Source organism: Cervus canadensis, chromosome 23 (assembly GCF_019320065.1).
Source record: "Cervus canadensis isolate Bull #8, Minnesota chromosome 23, ASM1932006v1, whole genome shotgun sequence".
Lineage (NCBI taxonomy): Eukaryota > Metazoa > Chordata > Mammalia > Artiodactyla > Cervidae > Cervus > Cervus canadensis.
Genome location: NC_057408.1, coordinates 52,421,350 through 52,444,393, shown reverse-complemented (window position 1 = coordinate 52,444,393; position 23,044 = coordinate 52,421,350). Strand labels below are relative to the sequence as shown.

Genomic DNA, 23,044 nt, shown 5'->3' with positions numbered 1-23,044 from the left:
GAGCGTGGTGGGCTGTATACTGGATGGTAGAAAAAAGCAGTGTTTTTCAAACCAGTGGCCTCAACCAATTAGTGATTGGTGAAATCAATCCAGTGGGTCACAAGCAACATTATTTTTAATTAAATAGAATACAGTAGAAGAAAGTAGGAAAGGAGAGAGAGTACGTGGCACGCAGAGAGGTTAAGTAGTTCTTTCTTTCAGTAGTGTATGTGCTTGTACTGGTTTCCAAAGTAAGATGTACTTCTTACTGTGACACACAGTCAAAAACTGTTTAAAAGCTCCTGCTTTAAAGAGAGAGAAAGAAGAAAACAAAAGCCTTGGGCTCAAGAAGCTTGCAGCTTGCTGGGAAGATAAAGCTCATTAATGAACACAGAACTCTTTGGATAAAGGAGCTCATGACTCAGGGCTAAAATGAACCTTGCTGATTTCGCATCCCCCATGGGATTGTTATGTGTTAGTGTTAGTTGCTCAGTCGTGTCTGACTCTTTGCGGCCCCACGGACTGTAGCCTGCTAGGCTCCTCCATCCATCGGATTTTCCAGGTAAGAATACTGGGGTGGGTTGCCATTTCCTTCTCCAGGGGATCTTCCCAACCCAGGGATCAAACCCAGATCTCCCACATTGCAGGCAGATTCTTTACCATCTGAGCCACCCATGGGATTATGACCAGGAGAAAAATCACCGTGACTGTTCATTACTCCTACGTCCTCCTCGAACTCTGGGCCCTCAGACTCCTGGACCACACACCTCGGGGACCCGTCTCAGATGTCCTGCTTGTTCCTCTCTGGTTCCTGAGGTTTCATCAGTGCCCAATGGGCACAGCTCTTGGGCACTTCTCTATTCTGCATGGGTCACCTCATCATTCTCAGAGCTTTAAATACCATGGGAATGCCCATATTTCGTTTTCTAGCCACACTGTCCGAACTCCTAGGCTTGCATACCCAGGTCCCCATTCAACCTCTCCACTGAGATGTCTCCTGGGAGACATCTGAATATTCCAACTGAATATATCCCCAGATGAACTCCTACTCTCTGTTCCCTATCTGCACCTCCCTTAGGCCTTCTCATCTCAGCTAATGGGAATTCAATCCATCCACTGATGAGGCCAAAACCCTTGGAGTATTCATAACTCACCTTCTCGATGAGACCTTTCATGACCGTGCACACCCTTCAATACCACATAGCCCGCCAGGCTCCCTCTTCCACAGGCACCCTCTGGTCCCCTGCCCTGCTTCCTGTTTCTCCATAGCACACATTCATAACTCCTCCTACCCTCAATCCCATATCCAAACCATCATTAAGAAACCTACCGGTAGGCTTCCCTGTTAGCTCAGTGGTAAAGAATCTGGCTGCCAATGCAAGAGACACAGGTTCAGTCCCTTTTGCAGGAAGATCCCACATGCCACGGAGCAACAACTGTTGAACCTGTGCTCTAGAGCCTGCGAACTGTAACTGCTGAAGCCCCACATGCCCTATAGCCCATGCTCAGCAACAAGAGAAGCCACCACAATGAGAAGCCAACACATTGCAACAAAGAGCCCCCGCTGGCCACAACTAGAGAAAAACCTGCACAGCAACGAAGACCCGGCACAGCCATGAAGAAGTAAAAGTATTTTAAAAAATAAAAATAAAATAAAAAATAAAAATAAAACACCACCAGCCCTATCTTATCTTCTCCCTATCACCGCATCCGCCTTTACCTCCACTGTAGTCTGAATCAATGCAAGAGTCCCACACACTGTCCCTCTGACCCTATCGGCCCATACCCTCCTCTAGCTATTCTCAACCAGCACCTGAAGTGGTCCTTTTAAGCCAGAGTGTGTCCCTCTCTCATCAAAGCCTCCAGTCTCTTCCCGTCTCACCCTGAGTCAAAGCCACAGCCGTCACTGGGGCCTGCAGAGCCCACATGAACTGCACCCTTCTCCTGCCTGTCGGTCATCACGCACACCTGTGCTCACCTTCCATCTCCTCTCCCTCCACTCCACCCACCTGGCCTCCCCTCAGGACCTTCACTCCTCTTTCATCCTCAGGCACTCGTCCTGCAGACCTCAGGGCTAATCCCCAACTCCTACCTGATCTTTACCCTGAGGTCACCTTCTCAGTGAGACCTTCCATGACCATGCCCACCCTTCAATACTGCGTATCCTGCCAGGCTCCCTCCTCCACAGGCACCCTCTGGTCCCCTCCCCAGCTTCCTGTTTCTCCATAGCACACTCCATCTAACGTACATTTTATCTTATCAATGTCCATTTTCCTAGTTCCCCACGAAGGCAGATTATTTTTCTGTTTATACATTGCCATGTCCCAAGTGGATAAACAGCACCTATTTCACAGTAATGTGCACTGAATAATAAATATGCATTGGATAAGTGAATGAATACTTTTACAGCATTTTGAAAAAAAGTCACAGAAGAAATGTTTACCTCCAGCTTAACCACTAAGCAAAGGAAAAGAGCACCATCATAAAGCTTGCTTTAAGAAACCTTACCTCAAACCCTGCAATGAGTACTCCAGGTGAACATGCCCTTTCAGTTGACCTTGAACTAGCTTGGAAATCCTGGTTGAGGTAGCTGTTGGATGGATGTATCTATCACTCTTATCTGTGCACAGGCCTTAGTGACAACTCCTATTAGTTCTAGATATCTTGCTGCCTGGAGGACGTGGGTTGAAATACAGGCTTAAAAAGCAGATCCCCAGGAGAACATTTTCCCATCCAGTGATGATGGAAGTGGAATACTCTGTGTTACACGTGTGCAAAGGACACTTAGAATATTCGATTCTTTCTAGATTCACATAATTTGAAAGATGATGGTATCATTATAAAGGAAACATTCTATTTTGGCCCATTTGAATGCATTACACTTTGAGGTGTTGTAACTGTAACCTGGAATAAAAAGTCCAAACAGCACCAAGATGGAGTAGTAATCAGATAATAGCGGTAAAAAGCAAAAAATTTCTACTTGGGTCTCTTCTTAAATCTATTGAGTTTTCTTAAAAATAGATGTCAGAAAGCTAAGTGAATGATTCACAAGTGTAATAATTTATAGCCTCATCTGAGAAACTTAGTATCTTCAGCACAAAGAAAAATATTTGCTGAAATTCAATTCAAAACTCATAATTTTGAAGTTAAGTATTAATACTGGAAATGATGGACTTGATATTTCATAGACTCTTAATGAGCTGTAACATTTGTTCCCAAGAAGATTATCAGACTTTAAGTTCTAAGGGTGTGAGAATTCTAAGGGTGTGGATGTGAGAGTTAGACTATAAAGAAAGCTGAGTGCTGAAAAATTGATGCTTTTGAACTGTGCTGTTGGAGAAGACTCTTGAGAGTCCCTTGAACAGCAAGGAGATCCAACCAGTCCATCCTAAAGGAAATCAGTCCTGAATATTCATTGGAAGGACTGATGCTGAAGCTGAAACTCCAAAACTTTGTCCACATGATGTGAAGAACTGACTCATTTGAAAAGACCCTGATGCTGGGAAAGATTGAAGGCAGGAAGAAAAGGGGATGACAGAGGATGAGATGGTTGGGTGGCATCACCAACTCAATGGACATGAGTTTGAGTAAACTCCGGGAGTTGGTGATGGACAGGGAGGCCTGGCGTGCCACAGTCCATGGGGTCACAAAGAGTCGGACAAGATTGAGAGACTGAACTGAACTGAAGTTCTAAGGGAAAAGATCCATGCTCATAGCATTTGACAAGGTCTGGGTTCTCCATGGGCTTCCCAGGTGATGCTAGTAGTAAAGAACCTGCATGCCAGTACAGGAGACTTAAGAGACATGGGTTCAATCCTTAGGTTGGGAGGATACCTTGGAGGAGGGCATGGACACCCACTCCAGTATTCTTGCCTGGAGAATCCCCATGGACAGAGGAGCCTGGCAAGCTACAGTCCATTGGGTCGCATACAGTCAGACATGACTGAAGTGACTTAGAAAGCATGCACAGGGTCTCCATACACGCTGGGAGATTTAAAAACTTTTAGCCAACACTAAAGTTCAGTTTTGATGGACGGTTTTTCTACACCTGGGCTTCTATTGACCCTAGGAGGAAGATTACTAACCTTCTACCCATATCTCTGCTTCTGAACAACAGACACAGAATTCTTGTTTACCTCAGAGGATTCAACTTATGGAACCATATAGCACAGACACCTACACACTAGTGACTGCAAAAATATTGGAAGAAGATGATGGCTCAACTAGCCATGCCAACCAACAGACATGCCTCCAGTATGTCAGAAAGACATGTTAGCAGTGAATAGTTGCTTTAAAAACTAAGACAGGGCTCTAAATTAGCTTATCTTCTATATAGTCAGTGAAACTAAATATAACATATTTATTATAGACCTAAACCCTCTGTTGTTTTTATCTTGCTATCTATTAAAATGTCTGTGTTCTTGCTCATATTTCACTAAAACTTGTAGCCAGCTATTACTGCTGAGTGACGGGCGTTCTGTGAAAATTACTTTTGAAAGTCTTTTAGTACTTTCAAGCAACTGTCACCATCTGTCATGGGTTTCAAAATGTCATAGCACTGGGGACTTCTCTGGTGGTCCAATGGTTAAGCTTCCACACTTCCACTGCAGGGGACACAGGTTTAATCCCTAGACAAGGAACTAAGATTCCGCATATGTTAATTTGCTTCAGTTATGTCTGACTCTTTGCGACCCTATGGACTGCAACCTCCAAGGCTCCTCCATCCATGGCAACAATACTGGAGTGGGTTGCCATGCTCTCCTCCAGGGGATCATCGTTACCCAGGGACTGAACCTGAATCTCTGATGTCTACTGTATTAGGAGGCGAGTTCTTTACCTCTGAATGCCACTTAGCAAATAAAAAAAAGGTTACAGCATTGTATCCCCCAGCAACTTAATGCTTGAGTTTTATGTTTAATGGAAAATTACTAAGTTTTGAAATTGCAGTCAGCAGAATGATATGATGAAAAGAGCATAGAAATTTGAATGAGACAAACGTGGCTTTCAGTTCTATGATTTACTAGCTGTAAAATTTCGAGTACATTATTTAATAGCAGTAAGTCTCAATTTTATCATCTTTCCAATGTAATGAATAACAACACTGGGGTTTTGTATAATATTACATGAGAGAAAGTTTGTGTGGCAGGGATTATAAAATGGCTACCAGAAGGTCCTGGGGCTCATTGCTCCCCTACAGAGGCACTGAAGGAGAGGAAATATCCTGTCCCAGATCGCAAGCCAAGGTCCAGAGGTGCTTGCTGATTGAACAGGCTGAGGCCACACACTCAGCCCTGAGACAAGCCGCAGTGCTGGAGGACATGCTAAGCCAGCTCTTCTGCTACTCCTGAAACACATGGACACGTGGAGGGAGCAAGGTTTCCCCCAAGCAAAACCAGGGGGATGTGACAACAAAAATCAGAAGTAGCAAACCCCGGGCAGCAAAACCCACAGATGTTCACTACAATTGAAATACAGGGTGGGCAATGAATAAAAATTCATTGTCCTCCCCTGTCCTCATATCATACCAGTATATACTGTACTGTAGTCACTTTCTTGCTGTGGGATCACAAGGGTATCTTCCCAGATCGTACCTGCTTTGACATCAACATCCCCTTGGTAGTATTTTCTACCAACTCCCGAAGAGCCGTGGCTCCTTCCCCTCCTTTGAGGGCTCGCAGACCTTGCCCCTCCGTACTTCTCCTGCAGTGGCATGCACTTTGCACAGATCCATTCAACTCCAAAGGAACAGTTTCACCACCAAGAAGAGGATTGATATGAACTATTGAATACAAGCCCAGTAGGTAACACAGAGGCACTAAAATGTAATACTCAATCCAACTTGATTTGTTTTAAAGCTGTTTTACTCTTTTTCCTTCATCCATCCCCAGATTTGTCTGATCCACTTAAAGCTTGTCAGCCCCTTTGAGACCAGACTGTGTTTTGTAAAATGTTTTTGGTGTATCTCCCTGGCATCTGCCCTGGTGCATGGTACCCTGTAGATACCTGTGAATGTTCACGGGTGAGACAGCTCTGTAGGGTAACAGTGAGTGAATTACCATCGAAGAGCACTATTACAAAGTTCTATTCAAGGGCATCTGTGTTGTTGTATGGCAGAAAGCAACACAACACTGTAGAAATTTTTTTTTAATTTTAAAAAGTAACTATAAAAAATGTTATTTGGAAAAAGATGTGGCAAAGGGTATTAACCCTATATGTGGAGTCTAAAAAGAAATGATACAAATGAATTTACTTGCAAAACAGAAAAGAGACAGACTTAGAGAATGAACTTATGATTGCTGCAAGGGAAGGATGCATGGAAGGGATAGTTGGGGAGTTTGGGATGGACATGTACACACTGCTGTAATTTTAATGGATAACCAACAGCACAGGGAACTCTGCTCAATGTCATGTGATAGCCTGTATGGGATAAGGAGTTTGGGGGAGAATGGATACATGTGTATGTATGGCTGAGTCCCTTTGCTGTCCACTTGAAACTATCACAACACTGTTAATCGGCTATTCCCCAATACAAAATAAAAAGTTTTAAAAAAAAAAGAATTTTACCCACGGGAAAAAAAAGAGGTAGGTATTTACTCCTATCCTTAAAAGGTAATTTTTTAGGCAATCTGGAAGCAAATTAAGTTTTACACCAGCTTCGGGCTTCAAGGGGAGTTGGAAAGGGCGGTTGTCAGGGAAATCTGCTTGTAAAACACCAATCAGGCCTTGGGATCTACACATCATGTAATTGTAATTTTCCTATTCTTGCTCTTTTTTTTTTTTTTTTCCTGCTTTTGCTCTGAGAAGAGCAAGCTAAAAAGGCTACAGGGACATTTATGCCAAGTCGCATTTGTCAAGTTGAAAGCTGTGTGGAGCAGGAAGGCAGTTCTCCCAGCTGCAAAGAAGATGCAAAGGAGCAGAGTGAGTAGGGAATCTGAGAGCTCACTAAAAGTGCTTAGAAGGCCAATGCATCCCAGCCATTTCCGTACAGAGTACAGAGCAAGGCTGGACCCTGAAACTCAGGGCGAAGTCTTCTTACAAATGCTGAAAAGCTACCGGAGTGCTTGGAGGCCCCCATAGCACTCTTGGGAGTGTGGCCGTCCTGCAGGTGTTCTGATTCCCCGAAAACTGTCCATGTATTTCAAGTAAAAATTGATAACAATCATTGGTAAGGGCAACACAAAATGGTGAAGAAGCAACGCTGCTTTATCTCATAATTATGTTCCATATTTATTATTTTATTATTATTTTAAAACTTTTATCTGTGCTAGCCAGTTAGGGATTCGATAATATGTATGCTTATTTTTTCAAGATTTTTTTCTTGATGTGGACCATTTTTTGAAGTCTTAATTGAATTTTTTTACAATATAGCTTGTTTTATCTTTTGGCCACAAGGCATGTGGGATCTTAGTTCCCAGTGCAAGGATCGAACCTCCTCCCCCGTCACTGAAAGGTGAAGTCCCAACCACTGGACCACCAGGGAAGTCCCTGTATGCTTATTTTAATAGTGACTTTTTTTTTTTGGTACATTTTTGAAAAGTACAGAGTGTGGGAGCATGAGCTCCATTTTTTTAAGTTTATCTGTTCACGCACTCAATCAACATGCCTTCCTCAGAGGCGGGGTGATACACGCAAAGCCCTGGCATCAGAGAGAAGCAGATTCCTATTCGTGATGATGACCTTGGGCAGGTCAGTCCAGCTTTTTGAGTCTCAGTTTTGCAGCAGTAAAGTGGAAATGGGAGCGTCTGTTTCACAGGACAGGTAGAGGGATTAAAATAGAGTCACAAGGTATCCCCTCCAGCCCTTTGAGATTACTCTAGAAATGCAAGGTTATTCCATAAATATCAGGTCCTCAGCTCTCCTTTCCTCAGTACAGGCTCTTCTCCTGTATACCTTTCCTCACCAGGCTCAGGAAAGGTCAAACAGGTTGACCCCCCTCAGCTGTAGCCACATGCCCTAATTTACCTCTTTACTTTAATTGAAATACTCAATTGTTGAAGAAATCAACAACCGCTAAAGGGTAGCCTTGCAAAGATAAGCCTATTATTGACACCCACCATTGTAATCACAGCTCTTCCTTGCTATATCGTCTTTATTTCTACCTAATGAACCAAATGCCAGAGTTATCTATTCCAGCTTCTTTGGTCCCTAATGAAATAGAAACCTGCTTTAAATTCACCTCTGTCTTAGGTTTATGCGTTTTCCTCCCCAAATCTCTACAGTCCAGAACTGCTCACAGAATGGCCCCAGCCTCCCCTGGTATATTTCAGGATACATGCTCCATTTCAGCTGTCCCGGCTTTCTAAGTGTCTGCATTCCTTTTGTGGCTCTCAGATTTCCCCAAATCTCACGCATTTCCATCACCCCAAACCGCACCATCCAACTTCCCATCCTGAGATAATCCACTCTCGAGGAGTCACTTGCACATGGCTTCATCTCCCAGCCCATCGTCTTCCAGCCCATCGCTGGCACAGAATGTCTGACTCTGTCTACATTGAGTTAGACTCTATGACAGCAGCTCAGCCAAACCCCATGCACATTGGAAGGGCCTATTAAAGTAAGCCTTTCCATGTCTACAACAGTATTTCTTATAGCTTTAATTTCAAGGCATGTAAGTCTTTGTTTATGAATTTTCCTCCAGAGAGAGTTTAAAACTCTCAGAAGTTGTTGTCTTATCTGAAATGTGTTCTTTAGATGATCATAAAATGACAACTGGGGGCCTTCCTGGTGGCTCAGTGGTAAAGAATTGCAGGAGATGTGGGTTCGGTCCCTGGGTAAGGAAGATCCCCCGGAGGAGGAGATGGCAACCCCTTCCAGTATTCTTGCCTGGAAAATCCCATGGACAGAGGAGCCTGGTGGGCTACAGTCCATGGGGTCACAAAGAGTCGGACACGACTGAAGCACACAGGCACACAGAATGACAATTGTTCGTCCAAAAACAGCCACGATCTAAACATAGAGGGGAAAAAAAAATCTCTGGACTGTGTACAGCAGACCCCTGCTTGGGCACGGTGTCTCTCTGAGCGAACTGCAACCCCTCTGGACTTCAGTTTCTTTATTTCATAAGCTGAGATTATAATACTTACTTACGCTCCTTATCCTTCAAGGCAGTTGTAATGGTCATGAGACTGGGTAAACTTACGTTTTTTTTGCAAAAGCATGACATAAATGAATGCTAATTGTTATTAATTTGATCACTAAGAAATATGAATATTGCATCCTATCATCACTATCCCAGAATACACCCATTCTTATTCTTATTTTTGTACATATTCTTTAAAGGGCTGTTGGATTGCTTTCTGAGCTCCGTATTTTTTCACATTTTAGCATCTTTGATATTGGAATGTATCATGTAATCTACAGTGTCAGAGTTTAATTGGTGGTATTTCTTTCTTTCTTAGTGATACAAAAAATATCGAGGAGCTTGCACTGGTATCTTGGATTCAGTAAACCTGGGCATTTGGAGCTTAGGGGCAAGTGGAAGAAGGGTAAAAGTGGAAGTACCTTGTCTATTCAGAATGGAGATTCTATTAACCAAGGCGGGATAAGATAACTGCTCCCCCCCACCCAAAAAAAAAAATCAGCCAAGAGTTTGAGACATTCAGAAAGAAGAAATTACCTTGAACGATATCACTGGTTCCCTTTAAAGTGGGAGGAGATTTTTTTAAGGACCCCCAGGTTATTATACTTTAGTTCACAGGTCTCCTGGAACTAATATGACACTATTTCAACTGAGTTTTGGGAAGGCTAAAAAAAAATTGGCAGTATCACAGGAATAGTCCACTTCCAAAGATCTTAGAAGAGAGATAATACATTTCTGAGATGGTAGGCCAATTTAGGAGAGAGAATTTTTACTATAGGACATATATATATAACACAATGATATATTTTATAATTTTCATACATATTAGATTTTTAAAATAATTTTCTCTTGTTGCATTACGAGGGCCCATCATTCAGTGCCCATGACACTATTTCAACTACGAAAGCATCTTTATTCTGTACTTAGAGGATGACAGCAGCTAGGTATGGTCATTCCTTATCAGAGATACGTCTTCTGTCCTCCTGAACCATGACATATGGTTTAAGGTATAGTCTGGCAATCTCTGGACTTCCCTGGTGGCTCAGATGGTAAAGCGTCTGTCTGCAATGCTGGAGACCCAGGTTCGACCCCTGGGTCGGGAAGATCCCCTGGAGAAGGAAATGGCAACCCACTCCAGTACTCTTGCCTGGAAAATCCCATGGACAAGGAACCTGGTGGGCTACAGTCCATGGGGTCGCAAAGAGTCGGACATGATGGAAGCAACTTAGCATGCATGCATGCAACATTTATTGAGATTTCTTTTAACATTTGCATCTAACTGCCCCACCGAGCTCCTGCAGGCAATCAGGACGTCTGGCTTGCCTGTCATCAACAAGTGTCCAGGCCACTCCTCTGTCTGCTCCAGCTTCCCTTTGTTATTAATACAAAGACTTCCATTTTGTAAACCACAAGGACCAGTATTAGGAAGACCTTCTCAGACAGCTGCAAGGTTAATTTTTTTTCCGTGGATTTACCTGAAGCTTTTCTCTCTGTGCAAGTGATGCAGAAGGACACAGCAGCCTTGACTAGATCACAATGTAGCTGCAGCACCTGATACTTCATGCTCTGGGCCCAGGGACAAACTAGCCTGCTTTCTTTGAAAACACTGTAACCAACCACTGCCTCTCTTTTGCTTCTGAGTTTAAGAGACTCATAATAAAAACAGTGGCTCAATGGTAGCAATTTTACTGGCCCTGATTGTTCAGCAACAGTATTTCTCTTCTCCAAAGTCTTGATGTTCAGATTTCCTTACATTTTTCCTGGAGCCAGTTTCTGTATTAGTTTACATGTATTGTAATAATTATAAAATTGTAATAACTTACTGTAGGTTTTCTCTCAGTGTATGAATAATGTATTGATTTTTAAAATCCATTCCTTGCAGATCACTTCCATAAACTTCTTTAGGTACTCTCATTTGAAAAATATGTTTAATTGAAACATATACACATTAAATACTTCCCAGGTGGTTCTCTTAGCAACAATTGTAGCCTGTTTCTAGTATAAGACCAAGTTTCTACCATAAACTAACTTTGGGGAAAAAAACCACCTAAAGAAAAATTTGCCATGTTTTGTTTCATAAGCAATATAAGCTAATAAGGTGTCACTGGTGTCTAACAAAGCTCTGCCTCAGTGCTGAGAAACTGCAAGTGTTGGCTGCATCCTCTATGACCCTCAGCTGTACCAACTTAATTTATAAAATGTAATTACTGAGCCAATAATGAGGTACTGAATATGATCGTATCTCTGCAGTGACTCACCTGCCAATGGAAGGAAAACAAGACTGTTCTCAACATTTATAATTTCCCTAAGAAGCCTTCCTGTTGCCATGGTGATGTTGATGCTTTTTAGCTCAAAAAGCAAGAACTCTACATTGTTACTACCATAATTGATAAATGGCAAATGGATCAGGCATGATGGATGATGAAGGTGTCATGGGACTATAGTTGTTCAGTTCTGTAGGTACCATGAGATCAGAGACAGAAAGACAGCATCAGATATGGTCTCGGCAAGACATAGGAGCTGTTGGGCTGGAACTCTTCCCCTTTGTAGCTGAGATTTTTGGGCAAGTTACCGAACCTCACTTTCCTCATTTGTAAAATGGGGATAATAATAATAATACTCTTAGTTGTATGGATCAAATGAGTTAACACTTATAAAGCATTTAGAACAGAACCTGCACACAGGATGCATCATTTGAGTTAGTTAAAATAAGCTGCATAGTGAAGCTTAACCAAATTTCACTGGTAGTTTTCAGCATTAGAACCTACAAATCACTGTTTTCAGGTCCAGGAATAGTAGCATCTCTTCAGTCTGATGTTTCTAGATATTGCAAGCTTTCAAAATAGTTAAATGTATGAGTTAAGGAAGAATAGTGCTTTTTTTTCAGTGGAATGTCTATTCTCAGTTCCTAGAAACTATGACTTAGAAATCTTATGTCTACTCTGTACATGTGTATCATTGTAGACAATTTTATTAACACATTGTAGACAATTTTATTAATTTTAATAACACAAAATTATTAACACAATTTTATTAGATTTAAAATTCATGTTATTAATCATAAATTTTAGATGATGTAAACTCTGATCTTTGAATTAAACCAAAAATGCTTTGAATTCCAGTGCTGCCATTTCTTAGCTGTGTGTTCTCGGGCAGATTTCTTAAGTCCTCTGAGCTTCTGCTTCTCATTTGAGAAATTAAAAAAAATAGAGTTGTTGTGTTGATGAAATAAGATCCTATAAGCAAACTGCATAGCATCCTTAAATGTTAATAATGAAACATGGCATTATTTAATGGATAATCAGTAAATATTGGGTTGGCCAATAAGTTCATTTGTTAAGATGTTACGGAAAACACCAGATGAACTTTTGGCCAATCCAGCAGTTAGCATGAAAATGTTAAATACTTTTTTACCTTCTCATTGCCAACGTGGCCACTTCTAAGAGCCCTTCCTGGATCCTCCTTCTCCATCACCATTACATAACTCCTGTTTCCAGTGTCTCCTTAGCTCATACTCCTGAGGCTTGGTAACACCTTGACTTGGAACTATTCCCAACCTTTCGTCTGCTTTGTCTTCGTATCTCCATTATCAGCATTTTGAGGGCAAGAGGCAGCCTCCTTGTTTTCTGGTCTCTTTTAATTAAGCCCTGTTCCCTGTTCTGTGCACAGTTCATAGGTTGGTCATTATATCTTAATGGATAAAAAGAGTGGCCATTGTTATGTATTTTTTTATTTAACAAACGGAGGAGGAATGAGATCCTAGTGTGGATCCACACTGAACTGTGCTGTGCTGTGCTTAGTCACTCAGTCATGTCCGACTCTTTGCGACCCCATGGACTGTAGCCCGCCAGGCTCCTCTGCCCATGGAATTCTGCAGGCAAGAATACTGGAGTGGGTAGCCATTCCCTTCTCCAGGGGATCTTCCCGACCCAGGAATCAAGCACAAGTCTTCTGCATTACAGGTGGATTCTTTTACCCATCTGATCCACTAGGGAAGCCCTAAGAACTAAAAATAAGGTCAGAAACAAGCCTTTCTGGCATGGGATGGTGCCCTGATGAACTCAAAGGAAATGATTGCTTTGGGTGGGCCAAAAAGTTCATTCGGTTTTAAGTAAAAATAAAAAGACATATTTTTCATTTTCACCCAGAACTTTATTGAACAACATATTCACTAACTGAAGAAACTCTTCTGGCCAACCCAATAGAAAGACAAATGAGTCATGTACTGAGAGCATTATCTTGTGGGTTCCTCACAATTAGGGACTTGGAGCAGGATCCAACAAAACAAGAGGAAAAGAACAGCTAAGTGGTGGCTCAATCGGGTAAGTAGGGTAACCAGAAAGCCAGAAGGGGAAAAACTCTTTAAGACGTGGTATGTGTTTGGGTACATAGGGGTGTGTGTGTGTAGAGGCCAAGAAAAATTAAAATTAAGAAAATGCCACTAGTTTTCCTGAGGAGATCATTGGAAACCTTCAAAGACTGTGTCAAGCAACCTATAGAGGCTAAATCCAAATTAAGAGGATTCAGAAAGAATCGGTGGTTGGGAAGTGAACATAGCTAGTGTAGACCAGTGGTTTGGGAGGAAGCAAGATTGGATACAAGATGCTAAAGATGGAAGACGCAGGAAAGATGTCAACAAAACAGAAACATTCTTGAATTTCCAATGACAACTGAAAACAAATCATTGCAAAGCTCAAATAAAACCGCTCTCTAGTGGCATCTGTATATGCCTATTACTTCCAGCATGAGAAAACTGAGAAGTGTAAGTGAATCTGATGATTCTAATTTTCCCTAGTATACAGGTTCTTTCAAAGATTGAGACATGGATTAGCATGTATTGAAAATATTTTCAGACTAATTATGGTAAAGTATTATTGTTGAAAGTTAATGTCTAAAGTTTTCAATAATTACTGGCATTACCCATATTCAGGGTCAGGAAAGAAGAAGATAAACTATTTTTTAATATTTATGTGTATTTATTTATTTGGCTGCACTGGGTCTTAGTTGTGGCATGGAGGATCTGTAGCTGTGGCATGTGGGATCTAGTTCCCTGACCAGGGATCAAACCCAGGCACCCTACATTTGGGAGCAAGCAGTCTTAGCCACCGCACCACCAGGGAAGTCCCGAAGGTAGACTTTTATACAGAATGAACTCTCTGTTTTGTATCTGTATAGGTCCCTCAGGATGAATGGACAGGGTACACCCCTCGAGGTAAAGATGATGAAATCCCCTGCCGAAGAATGCGGAGCGGCAGCTACATCAAGGCCATGGGAGATGAAGACAGCGGTGACTCGGACACCAGCCCCAAGCCTTCTCCCAAAGTGGCTGCGCGAAGGGAAAGCTATCTCAAGGCGACTCAGCCATCCCTCACAGAACTCACCACTCTCAAGTGAGTGTTTCCAATACTCTACTTCCCATACCCCACTTCCTGTTTTATCCCTTATGATCCGATCATACAGCTTCTAGAGTAAGTGTGGCAAACAACATCCCACAGGTGGAGCAGCATGATATATTGAAGAGTCTATTGGTTTTGACCTTGGGTCTGACATACATCCCAGTGCCTTCAAAGACATGGTATCCAGGTGTGTTTTGCATAGAGCATAAGCTGAACCACCGACTTCCAAAAAGAGTTTGCAACAATCCAGAATGGCTTCTAAAGAGAATTAGGAGTTCTCATCAATGAGGGTGTCTGTGTACTCCCACTCTTGGTTGTTTGTTTAGCCATCAAATCCGCAGGGCAATGCTTCCTTAAAAAACTCTTGAATTTTTCAGATGACTGAATGATAAAATAGTGTAGATCAGTGGTCCCTAGTGGTTTATCTGTATTGTTTAAAGTCAATGCTGAGTTCCTTCTGAGGCCACTGGGAGAATCAAATGAGAGATACTGAAAGCACTTGGTAAACTGTTGTTCACAATTACTTACCTTGTAAAAAAAGCTTGGAAACAAATGAATATATTGCTAGTGATCAGGATGGATGATCAAATATACTTCCTATTCGTTGGTTCCTTTGGGCTCACAGATAAGTTTGAAAGCATGTGAAGCAGTTAACACGATCACTGAAAAGAACACTTCTCCAGTTCTGAAGGGAATAGTTAGTGCTGGTTTGTTACAGCCACTCCCCTCCTCCCCACAGAACTAGAAAGAATGGGATTCCCCAGATGAACAGAGGGAAATACGTTCATATTGAGAGTGGATGACAGTACGAGGCATGGCTTCATTGGTACTTTTAACCTGCCAGACTGAGTTCCCAGCCTCCAGGTGGGCTAGCGATGCTCAGTGGAATTGAGAAGGAACAGGGAGCTTTCAGAGAACCATGGCTTCAGAGACAAGGCTTGAAGGGGGAGGGTGAAGAGTCTAAGCCAGCACAGATGGCAGCCAAAGGGTGGCGGGGGGTGGGGAGGTGGTGGACAGGTGTGAGATGACAATTCAACTCAACAACTACAGGTAAAGCTACTCCGGGAAGCTACTGATCAAGGTGCTGTAGCATATAGGGATTGTGTAATGGTGAGGTAGCATTGCTTGCATCTCCTTGGGGTTGTGACAGTACTCCCAAGTGCTTCACAATCATCTTTATTTTATATTTGGTCATGCTGCATGGCATGTGGGATCTTAATTTCCCAACCAGGAATGGAACCCATGCCTCCTGTAGTGCATGTCCAGAGCTTAAGCACCACCAGGGAAGTCCCAACAATCATGTTTAGCTAACATTTGAACCCCCTTGGACATGGTGTACAGAGAAAATAGGAAAGTGTGTGAGAAGGTTGTAACAACCTTGAGAAAGGTTTCAACAGAGTGCTGCCAGAGTTCTTGAGAAGAAGAAATAACAGCCAACAGGGAGAGATTAAATTTGAGAGGAAGACTGAAAATAATGGAAACTTTCTTCTACTCTTCTCCACCATTAGATTGTAAGTTCTATCCTACTGGAAACCCTGACTACTGATATATCCCAATGCTTCACATAGGAGGTGGCCAGCAATCATTTATAATGATGTAATAACTAATGAATATGAATGGACTTCCCAGGTGGCGCTAGTGGTAAATAATCCACCTGCCAATGCAGGAGACAAAAGAGACACGAATTTGATCAGTGGGTTGGGAAGATCCCCTGGAGTAGGAAATGACACCCCACTGCAGTATTCTTGCCTGGAAAATTCCATGGACAGAGGAGCTTGGTGGGCTACAGTCCATGGGGCCACAATGAGTTGGACATGACTGAACAACCGAGTGTGCGCACGCGCGCACACACACACACACACACACGCACACACACACAGCTAACATGAAAGGGGGCACTGATCATTGCGAGGAACTCTTCTAAGTGTTTCACATACACATATACAGTTACTCTTGAGGTAGGATATATAACCATCCATGTAAAGCTGACAACAAAATTGAGACACAGAACAGTTAAATAACTTTCCCACAGTAGCCCTTCTAGAAGTGACAGAGCTACGGTTTTGAACCCAGATCATCTCCCCTCAGAGCCTGTGCTCTTGAGCAACATGCTGTCCTAAGTCTTTTTTGAAAGAACAGATGAAAAACGAGATGGCATTCCTGGGGTATATCGTGGGGAATGGCTTCGAGGTACCATTATTTTTACTGTTCACTATGTACACGCAGCTCTCCTTTTCTCGGCACGTGGCAATGTTGCACTTCTCTGCCTCTTTGAAATCAGTGTGGTCATGTACGTGGCTTTAACAATGAAATTTGAACAGAAGTGTTGTGTATCACTTCCAGGAAGTGTGGCCCTACTCCCTGGGTCCACTTTTCTGATTTGAGGACCATGGGAACACCGATTGAGATATACCTTCTGTCTTTCTGGGTATCTGAGTGAATGCAATGAACAGAGCCTCCTGCCAGCTCATGACATGGACACAAGAAACCTGTCCAAGAAATTAAGTTGTGAGCAAGAAATAAACTTGGGTGATTTGCAGTTGTTTATCAACAGAGCCAAACTTGTCCTATCCTAACTTATACATAAATTGATACTAGGAATGGAGTACTCATGTAACAACAAAATAAACTAAAACATATGACTGATTATAGGATTTGGTAGCAGAAAGCAAGGTAATTATCAGAGGCTGGTACATACTGATCCATGTTATGCAGTGGTGAGTCATTTGGTAAATTGTTGTCTAGAACATGGACGGTAGATGAGGTAACAAATGAACTCTAACTCTAGGGAAAGTAGTTGCAAAACATTGTTAACAGAATGTGTCGGTTGCTCTTGGCAGCCTTCAACACCGTGTTCCGTGATTTGAAATAGACTCGGAAAAGAATTGGTTACAATACAAGTAGTAATGAAAGGGAATAAGAAGAGTCTAGACATTTGTGGACTTGTGTGACTGGAAGAAGCAATTGATCTCAATCCAGTTTGTAAAAGGTAAATCTGAGAAAGCACTTGAATGAAGAAGATAGGGTGAAAACTATCCCGTGTGGCAATGTTCAAATCAAGAACATGGCCCCAGGCTTCCCCGGTGGTCGAGTGGTTAAGAATCCGCCTGCCAATGCAAGGGACATGGGTCCAGGAAGATTCCACATTCCCTGGCACAACTAAGCCTGTGCACCACTGATCCCGAGTTCTTGAGCCCATGATCCATAAGAGAAGCCACTGCAATGAGAAGCCCACACACTGCATTTATTTAGAGAGTAACCCCCATGAACCACAACTCAAGAAAGCCCAGGTGCAGTGACGAAGACCCAGTCCAATGACAAGTAGATAAATAAATATTTTTTAAGTTAAAAATCAAAAAGGACATGACTCCCTGCTCCATTATTCATGCTTTGAGTGGAATCAGATGATTTAGAATGAAGATGCAATTAAGTAAATATTTTTAACTAGATTAAAATGCTTCAGAGAAGAGCAGTGGATAGGTTGGTAAGCTGAGAGTACATGAGATAGAGAGGCATGAGGGTAGGAAGGCAAACAAATAAGACAGAGATGGTCATGGCATCTCCAAGGGGTCTACGAGTATGATGCCTGCTACATGGAACTCACTGGAGCCAGTAGGTAAGAAGTTGACTGTGTGGCTTCCCTAGTAGCTCAGTGGCAAAGAATCCACCTGTAGGTGCAGGAGACAGAGTTTCTACCCCTGATATGGGGAGATCCCACATGCCACGAAGTAACTAGGCCTGTGCACCACAACTAGTGAACCTACATGCACAACTACTGAAGCCTGTGCCCGGCAGCAAGAGAAGCCACCGCAATGAGAAGCCGCATACCACACCTAGAGAGTAGCCCCCACTAGCTGCAGCTAGGGAAAAAAAAAAGCCCATGCAGCAACAAAGACCCAGAACAGCCAAAAAATAAATACAAATAAATTTTTGTATTGGCTCCAAGGAGCCAATATTTCCTAATGTGTACTTTGGATATTTTGGATGTGGTCATACAGGACAACAGAAATGGGGAACTCTCCCACGGAGCTAAACAACGTGGACAAGGACCAGGGAAGTTGTTCCAGGGAGCAGAACCCAGGCTCCACCCCAGGACTCACATCAGCCAGAAAGAAAGTCAAAGTTGCTCAGTCATGTCTGACTCTGTGACCCCATGGACTGTACAGTCCATGGAATTCTCCAGGCCAGAATACTCAAGTGGGTAGCCATTCCCTTCTCCAGGGGATCTTTCCAACCCACGGATCAAACCCGGGTCTCCCACATTGCAGGCAAATTCTTTACCAGCTGAGCCATGAGGGAAGCTCAAGAATACTGGAATGTGTAGCCTATCCCTTCTCCAGCGGATCTTCCCAACCCAAGATTCAAACCGGGGTGTGCTGCATTGAAGGCAGATTCTTTACCAACTGAGCTTTCAGGAAACATCAAACAATGCCTACCTAACTCTGAATCTCCTCAATCCTTTGGTCATTCGGTCCTTCCTCTTTTCAACCCAGGCCAAGTGTGAGTCAAGATATTCTCACAGCCCTTCCTGTTTCAGCTGCACTTCCTGCTTGCACTTCCAGGTCAGAACCCACTTCACTGCAGCTTCTGGCATCTCCCTCAATCTGCTCTGCATTCTCCCAGTGTGCTTTGAGTGGCTTCTCTTCCTAGGCACCCAGTTGGTTTTCCTTTTCTCCTCCATTTGGACCCACTGTCGTATCTTTTGCTCACCTCAGCAGTCTTGGTGAGTCCATTATTCCAAGCAGCTCTTTATTCTTTCTGCTTTCAACTCTGGGCCTCACATCTTCACTCTGACAGCTAGTTGCTGTGTAACCATGGACGAGTTATTGAATCTTCCTAAGACAGAGATTCCTCATTTGTGAAGTGGGGACAGCCTCATGTATAGAGTTACAGTGATAAAACAAAGCTAATGTGAGCCCTGAGTACTCGATCGGGCACTTAGAACCTAATTAAAACTGAAATCTCTCTCCTGTGTTTTAAACTTTCCATTCCTTCTCTCTAAAAAGCATCTAAATTCCCTTTCATTCCTTCAGCTCCCTCAAAGATACATAGTTCTTTCCTCTCTGAGACTGTGATCATTGCAGGGACAGTGCAGGAACCAAACAGCCTTTTATAAAGAGCAATTCTATAGCAAGAGACGAGGACAGGGTACGGACTACAAGAGTCACACGCCCATCTCATTTGGAGGAGGGTATTCACACCCCAAATACAAACCTATTTTTTTTAAAACTGGGCGTGATGACAGGGGCTAAATATAATAGACAATTTCTTGTACTAGTTTTGTCTATATTTTTAGATGCTCATTGATGTTTATTGTAGCAGTATTGTAATAATGAAAAGTTGGAAACAACTTAAATACATACCAGCAGGGGAAGGGATAAATAACTGCGGCAGATTCATAAAATGCATTATCAAAGGGTGCCAGCGGTGGTGCTGGTGGTAAAGAACCTGCCTGCCAGTGCAGGAGATGTAACAGACCCGTGTTCGATCCCTGGGTTGGGAAGATCCCCTGGCGAAGGAAATGGCAAACCTCTCCAGTATTCTTGCCTGGGAAATCCCATGGACAGAAGAGCCTGGAGGGCTACATCCATAGGATCACAAAGAATCAGACACAACTGAAGCAACCTAGCACGCACATACACCAGTATGGGTAAATACCAAATGCAGAATGAAAGACATACACTTTTTAAAAGTTAAAAGCACACAAAATAATACTAGGTACTATTTGTCTTTTAACCGAGCTTTGTTTCTTTTCTTGAAGAATGTTGGAAAGTATTTAAATAATTTGTCTATGAGTAAATGAATGAGTTTCTCTGTTTTAAACTTTTTCCACTTCTTACTTAGTGGAAGTTGCAGGTAGTTGATAGGATAAAAGACAAAAGAAGACGGTGTCATGGTCAGGGAGAGATGGGAAAGTATCCTGAGTTTGTCAATGAGGATGTAAATGCACAAGTTTGTAGCGTTAGGTGATACTAGGCTGTTCACCCTCCCATTGGAAGGAGCATGTGCTGTTATATGTTAGTTAATGAGGGACTGGAGAGGGATATCAAAGCATTTGGGCAAAATAGACAGCAAAGGAAAACAGAGGCATTTCCCTCCACTTAGGACTAAGAAGGGAAGATGTACATGGCTGTGTTCTTCAATGTGGTTCACATCCACAGGTAAAAAAAAAATCGTCCTGCTCCCCTCTTCGTGGCCTGTGCCCCTCCTTTTTCTGGGAAGAGGAGGAACACGAGGAGCTGCAGGTGGGCAGGAGGGCATGTGGAATGTGAAGACACAGCTGAGGACACAGTCTGGCTAGAGGGGGGCAAAGAGAGAAAGGAAACTTCTACAAAAGAGAAGCCAAACAAGAGACTCCAGCGAGAGGCCACAGGCTGGGGTTCCTGATGCAGAATGGATTTCAGTTCCCAGAATTAAGGCTGTAGGAGAACAACCCCTTTGTCTCTTCTCATATTATTTTGTTTACCAGCACGACCTTCTTTTGTCTTTAAACTGTGAACTGCCAGCGCTTTGTGCTTCATCATAACAATACATATACATCAGCGCTGAAAGCTTCCTTAAGACCAAGGAGACGAGGGACAGCACCTTGGGTGATGGCCTTCACTGAGAAGTGTGGCTGAAGCTCTGTTGAGGAGGCTTCTGAGGCCCAGAACCCTGTACTTATCTGGAGGGGAGCTGGGACCCTTTGGATCCATCTTCTGCAATGCAGGAGACCCAGGTTCGATCCCTGGGTCAGAAAGATCCCCTGGAGAAGGGACTGCAACCCACTCCAGTATTCTTGCCTGGAGAATTCTATGGACAGAAGAACCTGGTGGGCTACAGTCTGTGGGGTCGCAGAGTCGGACACGACTGAGCAACTAACACTCACACAACTGGGATCCATTAACGCTGGGATCCGCTAATGCTGTTTGCAAGGGACTGGGGTGGGTCTGAGAGGGAGCCATCTAAGTGGACCATCCAAGTTAAGAGCACGAGACTCTCATTTAATTTGGGGGTGGGGGGTGGGGATGGGGCTCAGAGACACGAAACCATTGCCAAAAGCCACAGAGCTATTTATATTTTTTTTAAGTTTCAGGATTAGAAAAAGAATGATGATTTCAAGGATTAACCATCCTGAACATGAAAACTTATCTGCCCTCAAGGCATTTAGAATTGAAATAAATCTTCCTGAAGTCTTTTGTTACTTTATCAATATTGCAGGAAGCTCTGGCTGGTCCTTTCCTGAGCCAGTCAAGCACAGACACCTGGGGCCCTTCTCACTGATTTTGGAAGAGTTTCAAAGTCTATAACATTAGAGACTGGTTATTTTTCCAGGAGAAAATTTTTCTTAGTGCTTGGATGAAGGGATAAAGAACTACGAAGAGATTTTAAAGTGTTATTTGCTGAGGATTAATGGACATTAACTTGAATTTAACTTGAGAATCTTCTAAATGACAGCTCACTTACCATTATTTTTTTAATGTTCTTCTTACAGTCTATTGAATAAAAGTCCAAGTTGGGATTTGGACATGGCTTTGACTATAATCATGGAGCAGACAGTTGTCTCCTTTCCAGAATAAACAGCATATTCTAGCCAATCCAAGTAAAAGACTTAAATCCTTCATCAGAGCCAAGCTGAGGTGACCTGCTTTGAGGGAACTCAGGCCTCCAAACCTCTGTCCTCCTTGCCTGAGAATTTAGTCTTAAACATTCAGGAGACCTTTTCGAGAATACTAATGTTCTTGGGTGATGTGTTATTTCAAATCATTGTTAGTTAATAATGAAGAACAGTGTAGCATCGACACATATAGGCTACCATGTGTAAAACAGAGAGCTGGTGGGGAATTGCTCTATGACACAGGGAGCCCAGCCTGGTGCTCTGGGGTGACCTAGAGGGGTGGGATGGGGGAGGGGACGGAGGCGCAAGAGGGAGGAGACACACGTATAACTATGCTCGCTTTACGTTGCCGTGCTGCAGAAACCAACACAATGTTGTAAAGCAATTTTCCTCCAATTAAAAAATAAATTTAAAAAATAGTGAAGAAAGAAGGACAATCTAGCAGCAAGGGGAAGGGATTTTTTACGATCTGTGGGAGAAGAGAAGGGAGTGAGAGAGGCGATGGTCCCCAGGGTGTAGCAACGAAATTAAAGAGTAATGAGAGAGACTTCTCCAGGAACTTTGCAGCCTGAAGATGAAGCTCATTGTCTCAGGACTCCTTCTGACTCCAGAACATTCCACTGACCTTAGGCCTTACCTATCGGAAGACACAATCACTGACATTAAGTAGCTGATGAAAACCAGCCTCAGAAATAAGCCGTCAAGATGCCTCTGGAAAACAGAAAATGGAAAGGAAGAAAGAAAAACCATGTACAAGAGTGTGGGAGTGCCTCCTCTCCAACATTCCTGAGAGAAGATGGGAGCTGAAAACCTCAAACAAAATGTTTGCCCCATCTCACTTGGCTAATTTTAGTTATCTTGGTTCATGGCTATGATTCATCCCTAAAGCTGTGAATTGTTGGGGAGGAAGGGGGGGAGGGTGGAATGGACTTAAATGTCAAAGAAGTAGGAACAAAAATATAGTTTTCTTTTTTGGGGAACTAGAATTCCAGG

At 42.9% G+C, this 23,044-nt stretch overlaps 1 protein-coding gene across 9 annotated transcripts in view; it reads left to right on the top strand.

Moving 5' to 3' along the window:
* DLGAP1 (DLG associated protein 1) overlaps window positions 1-23,044 on the top strand; it is a 770,938-nt gene that overhangs the window by 541,769 nt on the left and 206,125 nt on the right. For 8 of the 9 annotated variants that reach the window (XM_043443644.1, XM_043443645.1, XM_043443647.1 and 5 more), the window contains one exon: window positions 14,234-14,448. In XM_043443644.1, the coding sequence (XP_043299579.1) occupies window positions 14,234-14,448 (215 nt within the window). Of the gene's footprint in view, window positions 1-6,783; window positions 6,898-14,233; window positions 14,449-23,044 lie in introns of all 9 variants that reach the window. The other variant, XM_043443646.1, reaches the window with a different exon arrangement.